This window comes from Schistocerca piceifrons, chromosome 3 (assembly GCF_021461385.2).
Source record: "Schistocerca piceifrons isolate TAMUIC-IGC-003096 chromosome 3, iqSchPice1.1, whole genome shotgun sequence".
Lineage (NCBI taxonomy): Eukaryota > Metazoa > Arthropoda > Insecta > Orthoptera > Acrididae > Schistocerca > Schistocerca piceifrons.
Genome location: NC_060140.1, coordinates 658,392,279 through 658,418,496, shown reverse-complemented (window position 1 = coordinate 658,418,496; position 26,218 = coordinate 658,392,279). Strand labels below are relative to the sequence as shown.

The following is a 26,218-nucleotide window of genomic DNA, read 5'->3' as shown; positions in this document are numbered from 1 at the left end:
TTTTCTATTTTTCTCTCTTCATTGTACGTAAACGCGCTTTTAACATGTCAGTTGTTCAACTGATCAGTTTGAAATGCTTCTTGCTGGTTACAGTTTCTTACTTTGAGAAGGCTGAGTCCTCCTCCTTCCCATACCAGGGCTTTAATGTTTTTCTGACATGTATTTCGTATTGGGTCTCATAGAGTATAGCTTCTTAGGACAGGTACCTGTTTTTATCATAACGTCGATTGTACGTTTCCTATCTTGTAGATGCACGCCTGAAGATCTGACATCACGAAACCGGTCGTGTTGCTGTAAAAGTCCGTATACAGCCGAAAGCGGTTTATGTCACAAAAGTAGCTTTCTCTGAACCTGAAGCCGGACGAAGTGGCCGTGCGGCTCTAGGCGCTGCAGTCTGGAACCGCAAGACCGCTACGGTCGCAGATTCGAATCCTGCCTCGGGAGAGGATGTGTGTGATGTCCTTAGGTTAGTTAGGTTTAACTAGTTCTAAGTTCTAGGGGACTGATGACCTCAGAAGTTGAGTCCCATAGTGCTCAGAGCCATTTGAACCATTTTTTTCTGAACCTGAAAATGCTGTGAACGTAAGTTTCGCCTTTCTTCAACCTATCTTGTGAGGTGAGTCGTAGAAGCGATCGTTATTGAAATGACATAAACAAAAGAGTTGTCTGCTTGGGTATTACGCATAGTAAACACATTTCACTCTTCCACGGCAGTTACACGTCATGTTGGCCCTGCTAAGTAATAAAATATCTTTCATATCTGTATTCATTTTAAGGAACAAAAGAGTAACTACATTCCGAGCGATGGAAGCAAAGATCGTAGTGTACTCTCTGTTCCCGTATCTCGCCATGGAAGATGGCGGTAAACAGGGAAAATCCCGGTGACCTCGCGACCGACACGCACGCCGGCCTCGCTTGCGCTCACTCCTGTCCGCAAACAAACTGCCCTCCCCCCCCCCCCCCCCCCCCCCCCCCCACCGCCCGTCTACCTTCCTCGCCGCCCAGAGATCCTCCGACTCACCAAGCACTCTCGGCTCATAACGTGCCATTTGCCTCTGCAAACAGGCAGCAACCTCACTGCCAAGCAAAACTTCGCCATTATCATTTCAGAGTTTTCGTTAGTTTATTCCTAATCCTTCACTGTAGAGAACAAGTCGATTTCCTCCTCGTCAACTCTAGTCTCGAGCGTTTAATAATATTGTCAAACCGTCAATAAAACTGCCATTTGAGGGCGTGCATAGAAATATTGACGAGTAATAATGATGTCCCCAAAAAATTATCATTACTTGGTAATACGTACCGAGCGCTTGAGGTATCAAGGTATTAACTGTTTGACAGTATTCGCTATTCAGATGTGGGCAGAACTTCACGAACCATCTACATAGCGTCAGAGTGTTAATATTTTACATGCGTCTTTGTACGTATCAAACATCAGATTCGATTTTTCAAGTAGCTTTTCAGCACAAAACAGTTTTAAGAGGCCTACGCAGGGGTATTCATTGTGTTCATTGTATTTACCGCTTTGGGATGGTCAGTGGAGGATTCACCGTAGCACTGATTTCTTTAATGATTTGAAACATAGTATTAGCTCGTTACTTCGAGTGCCAATTGCTTTTTTTGACATTATAGCATTAAACTTCATAGATTAGAAAGTTCTTCCTGTCGCCAGAGATCTCAGTTACTCCTAAGCTCCCGTCGACTGCGATTGTTTAATTACGTATTTTGCTTCCCTGTTTTCTGTTGTATCAACATTAATAATTCGTCGAAAGATGCAGAAATCGTCCGAAAGTAGTTTATAAAATCTTGGTTCTGATTTCAGTCAGCAAATTAACATGCGACAAAACACTCTCTTCTATCTTTCTCGAAACCATTCCTGCTCTTTTGTTAGTTTTTGTTGTTTTTTTGCCAGCTATAGCTGAGAGTATTTCGCTACACTCTTTGTTTTGGACATCACAATCCTGGAAAATCTTGTTGCCAGCTGACAGTATTAACATTAATAATCGTGGTGTGAGGATCGCAGTAATGACAATACTATTGGTGGTGTGAGGTTCGCTTCAGTACATTTAAGATTTAGCAAACTAGTATTGACAGTAACGTGTACAAGGTCTTTAAAGTGTCCATTTGGCGACACGCTCACCTGAAAAAATCCATAGTAATTTCTGCCCATGCAGATGTGACGTCACCCTTTGTATTACTCGAACAGCCTAATGTAGCTTCCTGCATTCTGTTTCTTAAATAAGAACAAAACTAGGCTTGCACTGAACTATATATTCCATAAAAGCTTAATTTCTCTAATAGAATAATATGATTTGCATAATCAAATTCATTCGATAACTTAAAGAAGTTACCAGCTGGTGATATTTCATCATTTAACGATTTTTATTGTATGCTCAGTAAATGTAGAAATAGTTGACTCAATAGAATAGCCCTTTTGAAATCCAAACTTTTGTATGCTAACTAAGTATCCCATTATTACACAGAGGCGGGGTGGGGGGGGGGGGGGGGGAGTCGTCCTGGAGTACATTTTGTTCTCAATTTAGAAAATGGTATATGGATTGACACTGAGCGTCGGTAGTTACTGGCGCCTGTGAAGTCGCCCTTTCTATACGAAGGAACGACGCAATAGCGGCACTTTTTAATATATCTAGGAAAACATCCTGAGTTATGCATCACTTAAGTGACGAGTTACACCACACATTATAGAACCACAACTTCTCACTGTCTTGTTCGAGATACGATCCACCCCATATCTACTTTGACTTTTTGACTCATCTTGTTTTAGATGAGGATGTGGGATTTTATCTCACTAAATATCCTCTGCATTGCGTGTTCGGTGCACTGTTTTGCTATCTCTTCTCAATTTTTTCCATCCATTTCCTAACCTACTTTTAAACTGTCATTATGTGCTACACTCGAGCTGTATTTGCACTGCTCCTTTTCTCTTTAACAGAAACAATGTCTTCTACAGCTTCTTTTCCTCCTCTCTTTCAACGGTTTCCCATTCTGATTTTATTTTATTTTCTAATATGACAGTGTCAGACAAGATGATGGTTATTCTAGGATCTTTTTACAATTTTGCTTAGTATTTTACTGTACTGTTCATAATATGAAAATATTTCTGGATCATTGTGATGAAAAGTCACATTTTCATTTTCCGCTTATTTGAGACTTCAATTAGTCTACCACAATACTGCATTCTTCCCACGCGTGGTCAAAAATTTTCTATCGAATCTTAAAGACAAACATAATGCTTAGATAACACTGAAACATCCAGAGTGGTTCAAAAATGGTTCAAATGGCCCAGAGCACTATGGGACTTAACTTCTGAGGTCATCAATCCCCTAGAACTTAGAACTACTTAAACCTAACTAACGTAAGGACATCACACACATCCATGCCCGAGGCAGGATTCGAATCTGCGACCGTAGCGGTCGCGCGGTTCCAGACTGTAGCGCCTAGAGCCACTCGGCCACTCCGGCTGGTAAAGATCCAGAGTGATTACGGACATTATTGCGTACGAATGTAAGAATGCGTTCGCTGACTACGGAGTCGCCCATGTAAGCTTTTTGCCTTTAAATGAAAGTGTGCATTTAGATCACACTTCTTTCTCAAATTTTTATTGATCTGTATTGTAAAACCAAATTATTTTAATCTTTGCAGTTGTAAAAAACAGCTATCACTTCGTTTTCCGACCTGTTTATCGATACAAATTTTGGTACTTTTCTTGACGCAATTTTATGTGATTTTATTCGAAGAGACTATTCCAGTTATGAGTAGCATGACAATATCTAAATATTAGTGGTGAAAGATGACATCGCTGAAGCTAAATGTCTTTTCTCAGGCTTTAGAAAAAAAGTTCAAAAAGACTTGCCTTTAACGTCGTCGTCATATCAGATCAACCCTTATGTCGTTCTGGAACTTCGTTTTTGCAATCATACAGTTCACTTTCAGAACGTCCGAAGCGAAATTTCTTTTGAATGGTACTAACAAGCAGCATTTCTTAGCACTTTCGGCCACCCAGTACACCATATAAATTTTATTTTTTCGTGTTTCATTCCTATATAATTGATAGTTAAGTGTTGCACTATCCATCGAAAATTCTTCGTGTTTCTTCTGTTTTCTCTTCGTCTATCTACCCACAACCTGAAACATGAAGTGTTTCACTCTGTTGTAGCCATGTGCCTGCATTATATAAATGCTCTTCGAAAATATCAGAAATTTCACACATCACATAATCTTCAAGCATGTTTTCAGTCGATAGATTCAGTTTGGCAAAACACTCACAGGTTTCTCCATCACCTCCAAGGCAAGGTTGAATGTACAGAATAGTTCTTAAATTCAAACTGGGGTCAGAATGATGTGTTTTCAAATAGGAAATTGAAAGAAAGAGCCGCAAAAAAGTCTTATATTAGCATCCCTTTTTAAGAAAACATTAATGCAATATTCCTCTTCATTGAACGCTGTGGCTGTTACAATACAGCAGCATTTACCTCGATCAGCCGCAGTATATTTGCTGTAGATCAAGTAGAGAGATCCAGGGGTATCCGTCTCTTAGTTGCAAGTAACAAGCAAGAAAATACTCGGTATTTTTTTCCGCGCTTTCTACCAAATAAATTTCCCTACGGATATGTCCCGCCATGAGGAAACAGTCCTTTTAACGAGACACTCTTCGGTGAAATTGCAGCATCATCTGTGGGTTTTTTATTTGGTTTCTTCTTGACACATGTAGTACTTTGCACTACACCTGTTTTTCCGTTTTTATTTTACTAATTATCTTTTTTGCAGATTTCCACATTGTTTTCACTGTATTTAAAATGCACTTTAAACATACACTCTCTCACCTTTTACAATCTACGTCTACATTGATGCACCGCAATCCACCTTACGGCAAGTGGCTGAGGGTACCCCATAGCACTACTGGACATTTCCTTTCCTGTTCCACACGCAAATAGAACAAGGGAAAAACTACTATCTATACCCTTCCGTACGAACCTTACTTTCTCGTATCTTATCTTCGTGGTCCTTACGCACAATGTTTGTTGGAGGCAACAGAATCGTTCTGCAGTCAGCTTCAAATACCCGTTCTCTAAATTTTCCCAATACCGTTCCTTGAAAAGAATGTCGCCTTCCCTCCAAGGATTCACACTAGACTTCCCCAAGCGTCCCCATAATACTTGCGTGTTGTTCGAACTTATCAATAACAAATCTAGCAGCCCGCCTCTGAAATGCTTCGATGTATCCCTTTAATTCGACCTGGTATGGATCGCAAACACCCCAGCAGTACTCAAGAATAGGTCGCACAAGCGTCCTATACGCTGTCTCCTTTACGGATGAACCGCGCTTTCCTAGAACTCTCCCAATAAACCGAAATCGACGAAGCGCCTTCCCTACCAAAATACTCACATACTCGTTCCATTTCACATCGCTTTGCATCGTTACTCCCAGATTTTTAACCGACGTGACTGCGTCAAGCAAGACATTGTTTGTTGTTGTTGTTGTGGTCTTCAGTCCTGAGACTGGTTTGATGCAGCTCTCCATGCTACTCTATCCTGTGCAAGCTTCTTCATCTCCCAGTACCTACTGCAACCTACATCCGTCTGAATCTGCTTAGTGAATTCATCTCTTGGTCTCCCTCTATGATTTTTACCCTCCACGCTGCCCTCCAGTACTAAATTGGTGATACCTTGATGCCTCAGAACATGTCCTACCAACCGATCCCTTCTTCTAGTCAAGTTGTGCCACAAACTCCTCTTCTCCCCAATTCTATTCAATACCTTCTCATTAGTTATGTGATCCACCCATCTAATCTTCAGCATTATTCTGTAGCACCACATAAGCAGAACATTACTAACACTATATCCGAACATTACGGCAGTAAAGGTGCATGCCCTCGGGAAAAATTACGGCTGTAGTTTCCCCTTGCTTTCAGCCGTTCGCAGAACCACAACAGCAAGGCCGTTTTGGTTAGTGTTACAGGGCCAGATCAGTCAATCATTCAGACTGTTGCCCCTGCAACTATTGAAAAGGCTGCTGCCCCTCTTCAGGAGTCACACGTTTGTCTGGCCTCTCAACAGATACCCCTCCGTTGTGGTTGCACCTACGGTACGGCTATCTGTATCGTCGAGGCACGCAAGCCTCCCCACCAACGGCAAGGTCCATGGTTCATCCTACAATCACTCAGCTTCAACACTTTATCATTCATAACAGCATCATTAGCAAACAACCCTGATTACTGAACTTCGACACTTTATCATTCACTACAGCATCATTAGCAAACAAACCCATATTACTGACCACCCTGTACACCAAGTTATGTATGTCTATAGAGAATAACAGCTGTACTATGACACTTCCATGGGGCGCTCCTGACTATACCCTCGTCTCTAATGAATAATTGCAGCCAAGGAACAAATACTGGGTTCTATAATTTAATAAGTCTTCTAGCCACTCAAATATCTGAGATCCTATTCCATATGCTCGTACATTTTTTTAACAGCCTGCAATGGGACACCATGTCAAACGCTTTCCGGAAATCTAGAAATATGAAATCTGCCTGTTGCCCTTCACTCCTAGTTCGCAGTGTCTCGTGTGAGAAATGGGCAAGCTGAGTTTCACACAAGCGATGATTTCTAAAACCATATTGATTCGCGGATATAAGCTTCTCGGTCTCAAGGAAATGTGCTGTACTCGAACTGAGAGTATGTTCGAGAATTATGCAGCAAACCGATGTTAGGGATATTGGTCTGTAATTATGTGGTTCCGTTATTTTTCCCTTCTTATGTCAAGGAGTCACCTGCGCTTTTTTCTGGTCGCTTGGAACTTGGCGTTGGGCTAGAGTTTCAGGATAAATGCACCCTAAGTAAGGGCCCAGTGCCGTGGTGTACTCTTTGAAAAACCGGATTCGGCTTCCATTTGGACGTGATGACTTATTTGTTTTCAGGAGTGCCAGGAGTGCTTATTAGTATGTCGTGCACACGGGAGTCTGTTCGACGGTCAAACGACTATAAGATTCTCCTGCGTGAAATTTGAGTCTTCGGCTTTCGTTTTTCTATCTTTAACTGCCACACCAGATTGGTCAACAAGTGACTGGGTGGAACCTTAGACTCACCTAGTGGTTTTATATAGGACTAGGACTTTCTCGGGTTCTCAGCCAGATTTTTTGCTTAGGTATGACGGTGTTAGTAGTTGTATGCTTTGCGCATAGATCTTTTCACAGACGTACGTATTTCGACTCTCGTTTGCTTGTCTTCAATTGCGAGTTCTCTTTGGAACGGAGACTGCAACAGCCTCTGCTTCCTCAGAATTTTTCTAAACTTGTTATTAAACCGTGGTGGGCCTTTCTCGTCCAACGGAAACATGACGAGCAGTTAACAGAAAATCTATTCATTGTCGTTTAAAACCATCTGAATGTTTATTATTGTCATGTAAAAATATGAAGTAAATCGGATTTTGGATATTTTTACTAACATCGTTTTCCCGTTATATATACAGGGTGAGTCACCTAACGTTACCGCTGGATATATTTCGTAAACCACATCAAATACTGACGAATCGATTCCACAGACCGAACGTGAGGAGAGGGGCTAGTATAACTGGTTAATACAAACCATACAAAAATGCACGGAAGTAAGTTTTTTAACACAAACCTACGTTTTTTAAATGGAACCCCGTTAGTTTTGTTAGCACATCTGAACATATAAACAAATACGTAATAAGTGCCGTTTGTTACATTGTAAAATGTTAATTACATCCGGAGATATTGTAACCTAAAGTTGACGCTTGAGTACCACTCCTCTGCTGTTCGATCGTGTGTATCGGAGAGCCCCGAATTACGTAGGGATCCGAAGGGAACGGTGATGGACCTTAGGTACAGAAGAGACTGGAACGCACATTACGTCTACAAGCTAACACCTTTTTATTGGTCTTTTTCACTGACGCACATGCACATTACCATGAGGGGTGAGGTACACGTACACACGTGGTTTTCGTTTTCAATTACGGAGTGGAATAGAGCGTGTATGTTCAGATGTGCTAACAAAACTAACGGGGTCCCATTTAAAAAAACGTAGGTTTGTGTTAAAAAACATACTTCCGTGCATTTTTGTATGGTTTGTATTAACCAATTACACTAGCCCCTCTCCTCACGTTCGGTCTGTGGAATCGATTCGTCAGTATTTGATGTGGTTTACGAAATATATCCAGCGGTAATGTTAGGTGACTCACCCTGTATAGGGTGTTAGCGGTATAAGTACAGATATTTTTACTGGTGACTGGGGACAGTGTACTGAAGAAGATAACATCAGTATTTACTTCATTAGCAGACTAATAATTACAGATATTAGAAGTTGTACCTTTTTATGTTGATTGGTACTTCAATGCACGTGCGGCAAGAGCATACCATTAACGCATTAATACTTATTTTCTGCTGAACGGCAGCTCAGTTGTTCAAGTCTGAAATGGACGCAAAACGGTTAGTCTACAATGACAGGCGTAGTCCATTTACTGGTGCAGCTGCGACGTTCATAAATCATCAGGTAGTAATTAATTACGTGAAATGTATCCTCGAAGACAGACTGAGAGAATAAAAAACTAACACACCCAAGTGAGTACATAATTGCAGTATCAATGATCACAATATCTGCGCGAACACACACATATAATATATATATAGTGTGTGTGTGTGTGTACGCGCAGATATTGTGATCATTGTTTGGTAAACAACTTCGTAAATTTTCTATATATATATATATATATATATATATATTCCTGTTTAACAGGAATTTACGTAGCCGAGCCCAAATCTATACTTCTATATAAATACAAGTCTTATTTAACTTTTTTTCATCCAGACGTTTATTAGGGTGTCGTGTCCAAATTTGAAGGAAATCAGGCAAGAACTTTTCGAGATTTTTGCTAAAATCGTTTCCTCTTTAAGTATTACTATATTAAATATGTTAAAAATGGTAGCATGTGTCCAGTCGAATGTTTATCAGATCATCTTGTAAAAATTTGAAGCATATAGGTCAAATGTTTTTCAAGATTTTTGGTAAAAACGTTAAAGAACGACTTGTTTTTATGTAATAGTATATATCTGGACTCTGATATGTAAATTTCTGTTAAATAGCTTTGCAACATTTTCAAGAGTTACAGTATCATCTGAAATAAATAAATAAATGCATCATATAAATTAGTAGATATAATAAATGGAGGTGAATAACGTAAGAGGGGATGGAGTAGCTTTTTCTAAATGAAGCTGTAATTTATGTAAACTAATCTAGAAATAATTCCTATAATTACAAGTGTGACTAGTTTAACACTCTTCATAATCTGTTTTAGTATATTTTACCGAAGTTGCTCGCTGTGACTGGTCCTGCTTGCCCTTGTGTTACTTGACTCGTTCATAACGGGATTTACGGAGCACTATTTGTAAATGAAAGAAAGAATGAACTAATGAATGAGTGTACTACGCAGTTGTCAGCAACAAAATATTAGTGGCGTAACTCATTTTTTGTAAACACCCTTGAATGACAACAAAGCTTTCTACGCGACGCTGTATTTCAGGCACTGGAAAGCTTCGGACAACGCTTAATACAGAGAGCAGGAGGAGCCCGGTAAACAATGCTACACGCTACATAGTGCGAGAGAGTAATCGATACTCGCACCCGTTACCAACTCGTACGCTTAGTCGCCGACACGTGTAGTGTAATTACGCGCACATGTTACTGAAGCACGCTAATCGTCAGCGTGAAATGTTGGCGCGGAGGTTCTTTTGTAGCATGATTGATAACCGGGGATGCTTCGTCACGAGTTTTGCTCCTCCAAAAGCAATATAAAAATTGCGTTTTATAGTATGGGTGGAATTCAATTAATTTCTGTAATAAGCAGATACAAGAGAAATTGCGGCGTCAGTATTTACATTTCCACGTAGCGTCTAGTAAACGAATTACTGGAATGTGCCTACTATGTTGTACACAATCCACACAATAACACACAGCTTGTTATTTAATCATCTTCTCGCTTTCTGCGGCTACAAGAAGTGACGAGAACCTATAATGCAATGATGGAGAAATAACTGGATCAGGTGTAAGAGGTACAGGTAATAGTAAAATGGACCAGACAACTTGTGAAACTTATTAATCACGTCTTCGGGTGTAACGAGGTTCGTATGCTCTGCTATTCGGCAGAAATTATTGAGGAAGGAGAACATACATGATAGAGTCCTTTGCTTGGTATTCGTATTTGTTGTTTTGATGTGAATTCAATTCTCGTAGCTGAGGGTCACAAATTGTGAACTCGTTTGGTAAACAGATTCTGACATGACTGGGGCAAACCTCTTAGCAGCGTAGACTGCCCCCCTTCCCCCCTCCACTCCCCCACCTGTTTAGATCAATGACGTATTAGTTGTCTCACATCACCACTTTTCACACATTCTCATCCAGCTGAGGCAATCTCCAGCCTTAAGATTTTACTGTAAAAGGAACTTCGAATAATATTACAAAACAAAAATAAAATATAAAATATAAAGGAACGTTTACTGGGTGATATCAACCGTCGTGTGAGTAAATCGCATCATATTTGGCACAACAAATAATTCAGTGTCCAAAGGAACAATTTGTCTTTGCATTTGAGACAGATTTACTCTTATTGTCAGTACCAGTAACGCAGAAATCATAGTACGTTCCAGAAATTAGTAAAATCAACGTTTTGGTAAGTAGGTGAAAAAGACAACATCCGTTAAACTAAAATCCTGGTTACACCTGCCAGAATAGTGTGATAAAAATGAATTATAAGTAGAAGTAGCACCAATAAACAATGAAAGACTGGTAGTGAAGGACTTCCAAACAAGTAACTAGAGATTAGTCCAGCAATTCGTGGAACAGTACGAACATCACGCGACGAGAAAAAGGTATTAGATTATGTAACCTAATCCCTCCCCCCCCCCCCCCTGCCCCCAACACACACATACACAAAAATACCACGTTTACCTTTATGCTTGCAACAGTCATGTACACTCCAAGACAAAATAAATGACGCATCACTTAGGAATTATCCGAATGGGACGGAAATGAGCAAATGTGGTGTAAAGGAACAAACAAACAAATGTTTACAATTTCAGAAGAAATTGATGATTTATTCAAGAGAAAGAACTTTACAAATGGAGCAAGTCGTAACCCGTTGGTCCACCTCTGGCCCTCATGTAAAAAGTTATTCGGCATTGATTGATAGAGCTGGGCAGAGAGAACTTTAATACATTACTTCACACATTCTCAGTTAACATTCCACTAGCATGAAAGAAAAGGATAAACTGAAGACGACCGTCATAGTTGCTGCTCGAGTACGAACAGGAACTGTTGTACATATCGAGCAATTAATTCTGAGATGATATCACATCTTGACTGTAATCACAAGATTGTACTCTAGTTGCCAGTCGGTAGTAATACAATACTGTCAGTAATAGTCTCCATGCATTATCCTGTTTCGTACTAACGTATTTCTGTATCGCTTTCAAAACCATAAAACTTCAAGAACACAATTATACACGTATCACGTCGAGAATAACGATATCGATCTTTTCATTCACTATCACACTCTAACTGGAGAATCTCCAAATGTAGTCTATGATTTACAGAACCTACAGACACGATACATTGTCAAACACTTAAGTTCGGTAAGCAACTTTGTTACAACGTGTATACACCCTCCAAGATCTCCATCTGCGGCAATGCTGGTTACTACCAAATATTTTGGAACCTGCAAGAGGTTGTTAGCTCCCATTTGCCTTTCCCAGAGTTTAGTTAGCTCACCGGAATACAAATAAGTTACCCCTAGTGAAATTCTGCACGAGCACCATTTAACACAGTGTAATCCCTTCCACGGACTTGATAATCATCTGGATTTTTGGATTCGGTTAGGAAGTGAGACCACAAGATTGTGTTGACACGACGCATCAAGGTTAATCCACTCACTGAGAATTCGATCGTGCAGTTCCACCAAACTGTGGAGATGATGATGATGATGGCGTTTTAACCGCTGGTCCAACATGTCCCACAGATGTTTTATGGGTTCATGTCATGTGATTCTGCAAGTGAGTTGAGATGTACTTGGGTGGTAGAATGTTCAGAAAGCCAGTCGCACATTCTTCCAGCCCGATGAAATTTGATGTTGTCTTCTTGACGTGCCTGTACGAGCAATGGCCTCGTGCGAGGTGACCGACTCCAAATGTTCTTTGCATGCAGTTCCCGTGGCATTTTCCTCCCGCTAATAGGCAGGGTGGACCTTCATTGACTGCCTGCAGCTATTCCCGTCTATTTTCGAAGGGATTTTGATTCACAAGCCTTGAAATGCATCTCCAGTCCCTCTCAGTCAGGATCTTTCTCCAAGCCTGGTGTTGTACTGTATTAAACCGGGGATCTAGACACGACGGAGAGGCTTCGTCCCGCCGTAACCATCAGTGGTTCTTAACCCCACAAAAGGCCACAGCAGTTCACACACCCCACCGCTGCCCACACCGAACCTAAGGTTATGGTGCGGTTCGGCCCCTAGTGGATTGCTCCCCACCCCCCCCCCCCCCACCCCCACCCCACTCCCGCCCCTCCCAGGAACGTCTCATACCAGACTAGTGTAACCCCATATGTTTGCCTGCTAGAGTAATTATGGTGTACCCGTACGTGGAAACGGTGTTTGCGCAGCAATCGCCGACACAGTATAAGTGTGGTGTGCGTACTGTAAGACCTTCGGTACACACACCATCAGATTATTTGACTTGTCGCTCTAACGAAGTAGGTGAGTGTCAGCAATATGTCTCGTGGTCTTATCGTGGCGTGTTTATCTTCTGCCGTTAGGTCAGACGATAGAAATGCCACTTGCACGCTTAGAGTAGCAGATTGACGGTGACCAACTTTAAACAGAACTTGATTAATTTTCACACACATTTATTAAAATAATAAAAATCATACGTAACTTGATTCTGGATGCTGTTTACAATTGACAATCTGAAGTTCCTTTGGTCTTGGTACGTTAATCCTATTCTCACATATCTCTGATACTTGACAAATTCTCTATACATTTCTCTTCATGGCTATGTACAGGAATATGATAATCTTATTAGGCGCAGGCTGAAACTTGACTACAGACTGGCACAGATTGATGTAGACTGGTACAGACAGGTGCAGATAAATGCAGACTAATGCAAACTGATGCAGACTGACTGATCGGAGGTCTGTACACTCGTTATAATACCTCGCGCGTTCAGGTATCACTGCGCGAGTGTGATCCGCGAGGAGAAAAGGTTCTACGTTAGCAGCAATCTCATTGGCTGCATCACATATTAATATGCGGATCGGCGGAAACAGAATTTGGTCCGTCTCTAAGACAGCGCCATATCGTAGTGCGGAGACGGACGAGCGCTGCGCCTGCGCTGTTATGCTTAGCGGGGCGCGCTTTATTGGGAAAGTTGTGTACGCGCTGACTACGCGGAACTACGTACACAACAATAAGTGAGGCCAAACCAGGGGAACCAATCCGCATTCGCCGAGGTAGATGGAAAACCACCTTGAAAACCATCCACAGGCACACCGGACCTCGACACTAATCCGCCGGGCGGATTCGTGCAGGGGATCGGACGTCTTCCCGCTCTGGAAGCAGCGCGTTAGACCGCGCGGCAAGCCGGGTGGGCTCTCCGACCATAATTCTGAGTTCGTCTTCTGTGGCTACGTGTGTTACACCACTGCTGTAGGCATACTGAACAATCGACGGCGAAACACCAACAAATCCAGTAACTCCACACGTCGTACGACAATTGCCCCGTTTTGCCATTGTGTGACGTCCTTACATTTACCCATGTTTGCGTACAATGTCCGGTTGAAGCGTAAATGTCTTCCTGATCAATACCACCAAACGCTCACGTAGGTGCAGTGCGCAAGTGGTTGAGCACGTGACTCGATCGTTCCGCCACGAGTAAGGACTAAACGTTTCATCTGAGCGTGCGCATTGTGCTGACTAATTTTTGGTCCAGTGATACTAAATATTTCCGCATAGCCATCACAATGGGGAAAAAATATGTTGCAGATCTGCAACTGCGGCAACTTGTTTCGTCTGACACCTCGAGGTGCAGCGACTGTTAGGGCCAGCAAGTGATGGGTCAAATAGCTCTAAGCACTATGGGACTTAGCCGGCAACGGTGGCCGAGTGGTTCTAGGCGCTTCGGTCAGGAGCCGCGAGACTCCCACGGTCGCAGGTTCGAATCCTGCCTCGGGTATGGATGTGTGTGATGTCCTTAGGTTAGTTATGTTTATGTAGTTGTAAGTCTAGGGGACTGATGACCTCAGAAGTTAAGTCTCATAGTGCTCAGAGCCATTTGAACCATTTGAACTATGCGACTTAACATCTGGGGTCATCAGTCCCGTAGACTTAGAACTACTTACACCTAACTAACCTATGGACATCACACTCATCCATGCCCGATGGAGGATTCGAACCTGCGACGGTAGCAGCAGCGCGGTTCCAGACTGAGGCGCGTAGAACCGCTCGGTCAAAGCGGACGGCCGGCAGGTGAGGTAACCCGTTCCTCTTCCTGGTGCTCTCTGTTGCTCTACGTAACCCCGATGGCTCCACTACCCAAATCGTGCGTGCTGAGTGGCCCTGGTCTACTACGAGTCAGATCACTGCCGATTTGAATATGGGGCATTAGGAATCCATTCCTAACAGGACTGCTCCAAGTCCGCAGCTCGTGGTCGTGCGGTAGCGTTCTCGCTTCCCACGCCCGGGTTCCCGGGTTCGATTCCCGGCGGGGTCAGGGATTTTCTCTGCCTCGTGATGACCGGGTGTTGTGTGATGTCCTTAGGTTAGTTAGGTTTAAGTAGTTCTAAGTCCTAGGGGACTGATGACCATAGATGTTAAGTCCCATAGTGCTCAGAGCCATTTGAACCATTTTTGAACTGTTCTAAGATAAATGCTCCGGAGAATCCTGCTAGCGACAACCAATACGACATGCTGGGCCTATTCAAGGGTTTTGGTGACTCAGTGTAAATAGTTCATTATACAGCTTTCAGAAAAAAATTGAGAGCACTTCTTGTCATTCATTTTGTCATAAAAATTTTGCTGCATGTGTCTCACTGCAAATAAATGTTTTTAGTATTTTTCTGACGATAAGAAATAATTCCATTTACGGAAAGCAACAATTCGAATGGTAACATGTTGGAGCAGATTTTACATTGCCTCCAGTCGGCACTTGCAGTGACTCACCTGTAACGGGTAGGAGAGGAAGCGGCGACGGTACTCGGACTTGACGGCCTTGAAGGAGGCGTCCCGCGCCGGCCTCAGGTTGTCCTGTGGACAGAGGTGCTGCGGCGGGCGGCGGCGGCGGTAGCGGGGCAGCTCGTCCACCGTCAGGCCCGGCGGCAGGCGCGACAGCTGCGGCTCAGACGAGGAGCGCGCCTCCAGCCGCGGCGCCGACAGCCTGCGGGCACACGAAGACACGTCTCACCTGACGGCTGCGCCACACGCGAGTGAGGGTCAAAGTCAGGGCAGGGCGGTCACTGGGGTCATCGGGGGAAAGTTGGAGTCACGACCATGGCCTGTGCACCAAACTCAGGTGCGGATCCAAGACGGGTAGAGGGACTTGGGGGGGGAGGGGGGGGAGTGGAGGTCGGGGGGGGGGGGGTCATCTAAGTAGGGGTGAAGTGATGACAGTCATGATCCCCCTCTCATTTGTACTACATTACTGCCCATTAAAATTGCTACACCACGAAGATGGCGTGCTACAGACGTAAAATTTAACCGATTAACCGACAGAAAGAAGATGCACTGATATGCAAATGATTAGCTTCTCAGAGCATTCACACAAGGTTGGCGCCGGTATCGACACCTACAACGTGCTCACATGAGGAAACTTTACAACCGATTTCTCATACACAAACAGCAGTTCACCGGCGTTGCCTGGTGAAACGTTGTCGTGATGCCTCGTGTAAGGAGGAGAAATGCGTACCATCACGTTTCCGACTTTGATAAAGGTCGGTTGGAGCCTATCACGAATGCGGTTTATCGTATTGCGACATAGCTGCTCGCGTTGGTCGAGATCCAATGACTGTTAGCAGAATATAATCGGTGGGTTCAGGAGGGTAATACGGAACGCCGTGCTGGATCACAACGATCTCGTATCACTAGCAGTCGAGATGACAGGCATCTTATCCGCATGGCTGTAACGGATCGTGCAGCCACGTCTCGATCCCTGAGTCAATAGATGGGGACGTTTGCAAGACAACAACCAACTGCACGAACAGTTCGACGACATTTGCAGCAGCATGGACTATCAGCTCGGAGACTATAGCTGCGGTTACGCTTGACGCTACATCAGAGACAGGAGCGCCTGCGATGGTGTACTCGACGACGAACCTGGGTGCACGAATGGCGTTTTTTCGGATGAATCCAGGTTCTGTTTACAGCTTCATGATGGTCGCGTCCGTGTTTGGCGACATCGCGGGGAGCGCACATCGGAAGCGTGTATTCGTCATCGCCATACTGGCGTATCACCCGGCGTGATGGTATTACACGTCTCGGTCACCTCTTGTTCGCATTGACGGCACTTTGAACAGTGGACGTTACATTTCAGATGTGTTACGACCCGTGGCTCTACCCCTCATTCGATCCCTGCGAAACCCTACATTTCAGCAGGATGATGCACGACCGCATGTTGCAGGTCCTGCACGGGCCTTTCTGGATACAGAAAATGTTCGATTGCTGCCCTGGCCAGCACATTCTCCAGATCTCTTACCAATTGGAAACGTCTGGTCAATGGTGGCCGAGCACAATACTCCAGTCACTACTCTTGATGAATTGTGGTATCGTGTTGAAGCTGCATAGGTAGCTGTACCTGTACACGCCATCCAAGCTCTGTTGGACTCAATGCCCAGGCGTATCAAGGCCGTTATTACGGCCAGATGTGGTTGTTCTGGGTACTGATTTCTCAGGATCTATGTCCCCAAGTTGCGTGAAAATGTAATCACATGTCAGTCCTCGTATAATATATTTGTCCGATGAATACCAGTTTATCATTTGCATTTCTTCTTGGTGTAGCAATTTTAATGGACAGTAGTGTACATACAGGCGCATATTCAGGGGGGAGGAGGGCTATGTAGATTATCCAAGATGTGGTGGGTCAACGATGTCCTTACGCACCTCTTCCACCCCTTAGAAAATTTTACTAAAAGCGCTTGTATTTGTACATACGCGGTGGTTCAGCTGCCCCTACCTATGGGTTTTAAGCATCTTGCAATGCATTCTGAAACCATGTGTGATATTATCATATTTTCTCGCTCTCTATGTGTAAACTATTAGTCTTAGAGCAAAAATGAACAGGAGATTTTTGTAGGAAATTTAATTAAGCTAAGTTTTGTACTGGGATAAGTTTTTGCTGGAGGCCACGGTTTTTGAGTTATTAAAAATAGGCGTTTGAACGTCACTTTTGTACATTTCTCTTCAATAATTCGAAAACTATTGCCTCTAGCGATAGCATATCCCAGTATAAAATTAGGTTTCCTACAAAAAGTTCCCATTTCCTTTTTTCTTCTTTTTCTGCATGGTTAATAATCTTCACTCAGCGAGCGTCTAGAGAATACGAAAATCTTTTGCATTGTCAAATGTTTTTTTATTCCAGTCTTTGATCACAATATCAATTCTTTAGACGATGACCATCTTCAGATCCACAATATACAAACACATACACCTAGTGAGCAGTGTGTCTTTCAACATAATATAGCAATACGTATCACAATATATTATCATACAACCAGGGAATTGTACAGATAAAATACCATAAAACGTACCTTTTTTTCACCATGTCCCAAAGTGGTAAGGTCATAATGGCATCGTCAAAACATATAAATATAATCAGCACAGCATCGTCACATGGATATAAAATAAAGTGTAGAATAGGTCACATCGTCCACACAGTGATTATTGCAACTGGCTACTAAAGTAACAGTAGCTACCAGAAATCTGTTTGCCTACATCCTCCCTAGATGTCGGTACTGTGGGCTTAAATGAAGTCATCATACACGCAAAAAACATAACCTGATAAAAACGCATTATGTAAAATACATGTATCAGATGTTTAAAATTGATAACTATCATACAAATCAATTGTGATACATTAAAAGACGAATACAGTTACCCATATAAAATTATTAAAAGGAAATATACGAAGAAAATAGGTCCGACCCTTTTTATGGTGAATTTATGGTCAACAATTAATATACGTAATACATTGCCTGGAGCAGCCTATAAATTGCCTATGAAAGATAATATAAGACAGCTGGAAAAGACAGATCAATGATCAACGCCCTCTGTTGGGTCGGCCGCCAGGATGTTATGTAGGCGCCACCGATCGTAAGAACTTTACCACTAGAGGGCTTTACATACATCGTGATATGTCTTCCACAGAAAATGTTTAAGCAACATATTAACAGTCACTAAAAAAAATTATATAGTCTGCCTATACATTCCATTAACAGGTAGGACATAATCAATTACAGGCTTAGAGCGACTAACGTATGGAGGTGAGGCAAATGCCTACTGCTCTTGACATAAATCATCGAGTAAGGCTAGGTATAAATACGCGGGGCATTATGCGGTTATCGTAATACGTTATCAAATAAATCAAAGTAGGCGTTGGGCGCAAAATCGCTTTGTCCATTGAGTACGCTAGTGGGCTCGTGGTTTTTGGCTTTGTAAGCCTTCAACTCTTTCAACAAGTCGAGCGCGCGACCCTTATCTGCCCTGTGTAGAATACGCATACACTAGTGTGTGGACGATGTGGCCTATTCTACACCTTATTTTAGATCTATATGACGATGCTGCACTGATTATATTTATATGTTTTGACGATGCCATTATGGCCTTATCACTTTAGGACATGGTGTAAAAAAGGTACGTTTTACCGTATTTTTATCTGTACATTTCCCTGGTTGTATGATAATATATTGTGATACGTATTGCTACGTTATGTTTGAATGACACACTGTTCTCTAGGTGTATGTATTTGTGTATTGGGGATCTGAAGATGGTCATTACCGACTGAAACCGATCATCGTCTAAAGAATTGATATTGTGGTCAAGACTGGAATAAAAAACATTTGACAGTATTGGATCACTGTTTGTATACGCGACTATGACGCAGTTGGTGAAGCTTTTGCATTGTATTTGAAGGCGTTGCGGCTTGCATGAAACACATATGTAGGGGCAGCTGAATCACCCTGTATATCAGTTTCAAGATTTCTCAGCTAACTTTCGCAGAATAAAGTATATTTGTGTGTAAAACTTAAGAACTAGACTCACTTTCGGATGCTGTGTCATTGTCAAGTAACATAGCTCAATAAAACTCGGACGATACTCGGAAAGAACTTCTGCAGTATAGTACAATAAATACGCAAGAGACACACAGAAATGACACTTCTATTCAAAGACAATAATTGCGCAGGAAGTCGCACAGAGATAGGAGTAGACTATCACTCGTATTCTGTGATAATTTGTAACCACATATTCCTTGTCCACGAAATTCAAACAGGGATTACCAACACTTCCTGCTGCGATCAGTAGGCAGTATTTGCTGCTGACCTAATTGACGTTAAACATTTGCGGATGCATTCCATCTGCCCTATGGAAATGACATTCCTGATACTTTGTTACGTCCTGACACCGCTGCTTTAGGTTCGCCAATAAACAGTTCAGTGTATGGGAGAAACAGCATGGCCCAGCCGACTTAAATTCCATAGAACGTGCCTGAAAACTCTGAGAATCCAGTAATTCAGCCTCCGCCGTTCGTACAGAAGCCTTGCAAGATAGACAGATCTAAATACCACATCACACTCCATTGCATGTGCTGTATCGCTGCTCGGATTCCTTATGGTCCCTACTGAAGATTCGTCACGTACACTAAACTGACACATCCCCTGTGTACACTTCAGACATATTCTGCATTCGGACCTAACCATTTCTAGATACTGTGTTTTGCTTTACTTATGGCGTTTTACGTATACTACACGTTAGTTAACGTTCATCAAATGCCACACAACGCTGCAATTTTCTTTGTTCTAATGAGTGTCCCCCAATTTTGGAAATCAACTCTAAATGGTGGCTATAAATGATGACTCATTTCCTTCTTCCTTAACTGGCCCATTGACCGATCCTAACTAGTGCAACATACTTCTTTTAGGCTCCCCTGCAGGCAGCATTAGCAGAGCATTGCAGCCCGTACGCTGCAAAGACACCGTTAATAGATAACAATAGCGATGTGGGCATCTGTAACTGACATGGTATTTCATGTCCGCGACAACATTAGACTGTGTTGTGGATTTATTTGTACAGCCTAGGACCAACACGCTGCAGAACAGTGATTAGCCATGATGAAACAGTATAGTGTAGGTAAAACACTTCCGTTCCAAAAGTAATTGTTACATCTTTTTACACTGAGGCACCAAAGAAACTGGAATAGACATGTGTATTCAAGTACAGATATATGTAAACTGGCAGAATACGGCGTTGCGGTCAGCAAAGCCTATATAAGGCAAGTGTCTAGCGCAGTTCTTAGAGCGGTTACTACTGCTACAATGGCAGGTGAGTTTGAACGTGGTGTTATAATCGGCGCACGAGCGATGGGACACAGCATCTCCGAGGTAGCGATGAAGTGGGGAATTTCCCGTACGACCATTTCACGAGCGTACCGTGGATATCAGGAATCAGGTAAAACGTCAAATCTCCGACATCGCTGTGGCCGGAAAAGGCAAGAATGGGACCAACGACGACTGAAGAGAATCGTTCAACGTGACACAAGTGCAACCCTTCCGCAAATTGTTGCAGATTTCAATGCTAGGCTATCAACAAGTGTCAGTGTGCGAACCATTCAACGAAATATCATCGATGTGGGCTTTCGGAGCCGAAGGCTCACTCGTGTATCCTTAATGACTGCACGACACTAAGCTTTACGCCTCGGCTGGACCCGTCAACGCTGACACTGGATTGCTGGTGACTGGAAATGCGTTACCTGGTAAGATGAGTCTCGTTTCAGACTGTATCTAGAGGATGGACGTTTACTGGGAAGGAGAGAACCTCATGAATCCATGGACCCTGCATGTCAGCAGAGGACTGTTCAAGCTGGTGGAAGCTCTGTAATGGTGTGGGCCGTGTGCAGTTGGAGTGATACGGGACCCCTGACACGTCTAGATACGACTCTGACAGTCGACACGTACGTAAGCATCTTTCCTGATCACCTGCATCCATTCATCCCATTGTGCACTCCGACGCACTTCGGAAGTTCCAACAGGACAATGCGACAACCCACAGGTCCAGAATTGCTACAGAGTGTCTCCTAGAACAGTCTTCTGAGTTTAAACACTTCCACTGGCCACCAAACTCCCCAGACGTGAACATTATTGAGCATATCTGGGATGCCTTGCTACGTGCTGCTGAGAAGAGATCTCCACCCCGTCGTACTCTTACGGATTTATGGACAGCCGTGCAGGATTCATGGTGTCAGTTCCCTCCATCACTGCTTCAGATATTGGTCGAGTCCACGTCACGTCGTGTTGCGGCACTTCTGCGTTCTCGAGGGGGGGCCTACACGATATTAGGCAGGTGTACCAGCTTCTTTGTCTCTTCAGTGTATATTAAATACATATTTTAAAAAATATATATAGCCTCTGTCTGTTTGAACATTTTGTAGAGTATCGTGTAAATATTTAAGTAAGTAGGTCAAGAACTTTTTAAACTTTTACTAGCAACATTTCCCCTTATATGTTACACATTTATTCGTATGCCGTACATATTAAACACGTATGTAGCCTATGTTCATCTGAACATTTAGTAAAATATTTTAAGATTAGAAATAAATTGGTCAAGAACTTACAGAGTTTTTTTCGGACAACGTTTACCACGTAGTATCTATATACTTATATACCACATATATTTAAAAAATGTTAACCTACGTACGTCTGAACGCTTATTAGATTATCTTATAAAAATCTGAAGTAAATCGCTCAATAACGTTTCGAGATTTTTGGTAACAACGTTAAACTACGACTTGTCATTATATAGTCATTATATAGTCATTATATAGTAGTATAGGTGAGTTAGCACAACGGTCTAAGCTGAATGTTCCTCAAACGAGAAAGGTACTCGTGCAACTGTATGAAAAGGACTGTTGTCCTCTTGGAAAATGAGAGAATCCAGAGGGTACACAACGCGAAGATTTAGAAGATAAGACAACATTTAGTCAGTGAGAACGCTGAAGTAAACATAACGAACAGGCACAAGTCATGGTACGAGGAACACCAAAACATCGTGGAATCTTCTCTATGCACCCTGCACACTCAACACACTACAGGCTAAACACGTCACTGGACCATCATTGCACTCACTATTGAATCACTATTGGGGATTGTCAAAAATGACATCGGTTTGTGGAAGCCCGGGATACATATCAGGTTCCTTCCCAATATGGCAAATTATGTACTGGACACAGAGTGTGCACCATCGAAGATTACTGCCGAGGACACTACAGACACACTCGACTAATGTATCCTAACAAGTCGGCGGCCGCACACTACTGCCAGCCAAGACACAATGGAATATGAACGCAGCAGCATTTCAGCACATACAAGTTGACCAAAAACCGTTAACATTTGAAAATGCAATAATTCACGGAATAATGTAGGTAGAGAAGTAAACGTGACACAAATGCCTGAAATAACATGTTTTACTGAAAGCAAACAAATCGGCGAACAGATGGCACTGGAGAGCAACGCGTCAGTGACGCCGCGTGAGAATCGTGTTTAAAATAAGTTGTAGTGAGAGACGTAGTTAGGAAGTTCTGTCTACACTGTACCATCTTGAGCCAAGGACACGGCTAGTCATATGGCGTCAGCGAGGAAGTCAGATGCACCAGCAATCGCGGTATGTTGGCTTTACCAGAAAAGGTACTGTTAGTGAAGCTTTACTATCAGAATGAAGAATCCGTTACTGCAGCTTTACGATCGTATCGCCGTAAGAAGAGTATTCGAACGGGTAAAAGTCCTGCAACCAGTGTCGCTCTGAAGAAAATGATCACGAAGTTTGAAACGACGGGTTGTTTAAACGATAGGCCTCGTAAAGAGAGATAAAGTGCTCCTGCTGCTCGAATCGTCCATGAAGAAATGGGGACTTCAGCGGGTTCATATCCGCATGGTGAAGCCGGCGCTCGTGAACTCGCACGTCGCACCGTTTGGAGAGCACTAAGGTGTACCCTCCAATGCTATCCGTACAAAATCCAGCTTCATCATTAACTGTAGGCTCACCATCTTTGTGACACGGAGAGCATTTGTGGGCTGGGCACTGAAAAAAAAAATGGGGGCAGATGACGCTCGGTTGTCTAATGTGTTGTAGACCCACGAAGCCCATTTCACACCCGAGGGTCTGTCAACACCCACAACTGCAGCATTTAGGCTACCGAAAATTCTAGAACTGTCGTGAAAACCTCACTGAATGACGAGAAAGCACGGTGTAGTGTGCATTTACCACATCAGTCGTGATCGGGCCCTTTTTCTTCGAGGAAATGTGGGGTGCTGCTTCTCAAACTGTCAGTGTGACGGATGCGTGGTACACCGATATCTTACAGAATCGCATCATCCCTAGCCTGGCTGACAAACACTTGCTGGGAGGTATGACTTTATGCAGGACGGCGCTACACCTGATATTGCTATACGTGTGAAAGATCTCTTGCACACATTGTTTGGTGAGAGCCGCGTCCTGAGCCGCTACTGCCACACGCTTAGTCTCTCAGGTCCCCAGACCTCAATCCGTGTGGTTACTGGTTGTGGGTTTAGCTGAAGTCGCAAGTCTAGCACGATTGTCTGACCTCATTAGGGACGCTAAAAGGCAGCATCAGGCGGCAATTTCTCACATACCTATAGATAAGCTGTATAGTGCTGTTCACAATACTGTCCTACGACTAAAGGTATTTTTGATGAAGGAAGCCGACATGCCGAGCATTTTTTATAAGGAACATCGTCTTTGCTAAAAAATCGTTATACTAATTATTGCTTTTGTGTCATATTAAGCGCCATCTGTTGGTAATTTTGGGAACTTTGTTTCTTTTCCAAAGAAAACAACATGTCAGGCGTATATGTCAGTTTTTACCTGTCTCCATAAATTATTTCGTCAAGTACTGAATTTTCAAATGGTAACTGACTTTTTGGTCACCCCGTATGCGGAAATACTGGAGCAGTGTCGGTAGGGATGCCATCCAAATACCCATTAGCGACAATCTTATCAACCGGGACAGCGGGTAGAGTCTCACCAAGCTTTGGGGCTGAGTATATAGCAAACACAATGAACTGGTGGCCAAGGCAGATGCCGTGCCCCCATCCACAATGCTACAGCCGGCACACCTCGCCGGGCGTCGCCGGCCACAGGCCAACATAATCGGCTCTTCCGCCGCGACGGCTCCCAAGCGCGGACGATTTCTGAGGGGGCACGAGGTGTACACTGAGACGGTCGTAAGGCCCTAGGAGGTCAGTTTGTCAGCTCACCTGACGATAGTGACTGTCATTCTCAATGAAATTCTCCAACAGCCGTATAACTTACGATATTATTTCATTTGGAAGGCTACCAGTTTCAGCATTTGACTATACCATTTCCAGGCCACATTTGCATCTCTCCAAATAAACGAAAATTTCATCCTAAGACTTGGCAAGACTTGTCAAGTCTTCGAATGAAGCACTAGTGAAACGATTGAATTCACGACATCCAGGGATTTAAGGCAATTATGACATTTTCTACCAGGCGGCTTCCTCTTTCATTCTTTTCCCACAGTCCATATTCACATACTACTTTTCCTTCTCTTGCTTTTCCTACTGTCGAATTCCAGTCCCTCATGACTACTAAATTTTCGCCTCCCTTAACTATGTGAATAATTTCTTTTGTCTCACCATACATCTGAATTTAGCCCATGTGAAAGTCTAAATGTTTTAGAAATGCTTGCCAATCGGGTAACTGAGGCAGGACTCAGGTACCAGCCCGGTAATCACCTAGTGGGATGTGGGAACCCACCTAAATACCACATCAGACACCATCCGGGGCTGCCGCGCCTCTTCGAATCCCGGAAGCGGCGTGCTAACACTTGCGGTTATCCGGAGTGGGGGCGGGGGTGGGGGGGGGGCATAAAAGAGAGAGACTGGATTTGTTTAAAGTTTATTCAAGATTGCCTCTAATCCTGAGCTCCTGAGTCCAATAATATTGTAGTTCTTGTATGAATCGGGTTAACCATTGCGATAAGGGTCCTAAATAAATATACCATGAGGAAACTGAGTTACCAGTATAAAAATCATAACTGGGGCCCAACTTTGAGCAGCTAACTACATTAAATAATGTTCTGTCAATATAGCGCCACTAGCTAAACAGCTGAACACAAAATGTTAATTGAAGGAATGAACGGTTGTCTTAGGTTCACCAAACGATTTAAAAACCGCACACCACACCAAGGTACTGAAAATAAATATCCACTTCTATCTCACATAATTTGTAAAATTAATCGCCAAATGCTGATTTAAAACACGAGATATTCTTCATTAACCTTACAGGCGCTGCGCTTCGTAGAACTAATTTCGTAACAGTCTTTAAAAAATATTAATGGTACGTGAAACAACACTGCCACAATACTAACCCATAATACAGTAGGAAGACTGACTACATTAAAATGCTGTACTTGTCTTGATTCTTGAGAACGCAACGGCTGGTTTTGGATGCCGTTGTTTCTTGTTCTTAGATCATTGTACTGCTCCCTCGATGGCATTTACTCCAGTCCGCTGGCTATATCATTCGCCAGAACGCGAAGTGGGCGCTTTTTCCATTCACTTAGTAACGTTTAAAGAATCATTATGCTCTCCTTGACATTTGAAATTAATGTTTTAGCGTGGAATAAAAGACTTACATACTGGACTGTTAAAGCTATTTCAACAGAATATAATACTGGAATACCAAACACCACAACTATTATAACTGCCCCTATTAGTACTATCACCACCTTGATCTATCTACAGTAGCTACTGATACTGAAAGTTACTTCACCGACAGTAATATTGCTACCGCAATCGCTTATGTTAATGCTAAGCAGTATGTTGTCTTGTGTATCTTCACGGTTTCTCTTTCCTCTGCTCTGAGAGAAAAACACTTAACTTTACTACCATTTCAT

The 26,218-nt window shown here is 42.9% G+C and overlaps 1 protein-coding gene across 1 annotated transcript in view; it reads right to left on the bottom strand.

Moving 5' to 3' along the window:
- The window catches only part of LOC124788944, a gene marked incomplete at its 5' end in the record, with an annotated part of 135,949 nt that extends 120,562 nt beyond the window's left edge, over positions 1-15,387 (bottom strand). Inside the window, one exon of the mRNA XM_047256230.1 lies at positions 15,244-15,387. Within this exon, the coding sequence (XP_047112186.1) occupies positions 15,244-15,387 (144 nt within the window). The remainder of the gene's footprint in view (positions 1-15,243) is intronic.
- Between the last annotated feature and the right edge of the window lie 10,831 nt (positions 15,388-26,218).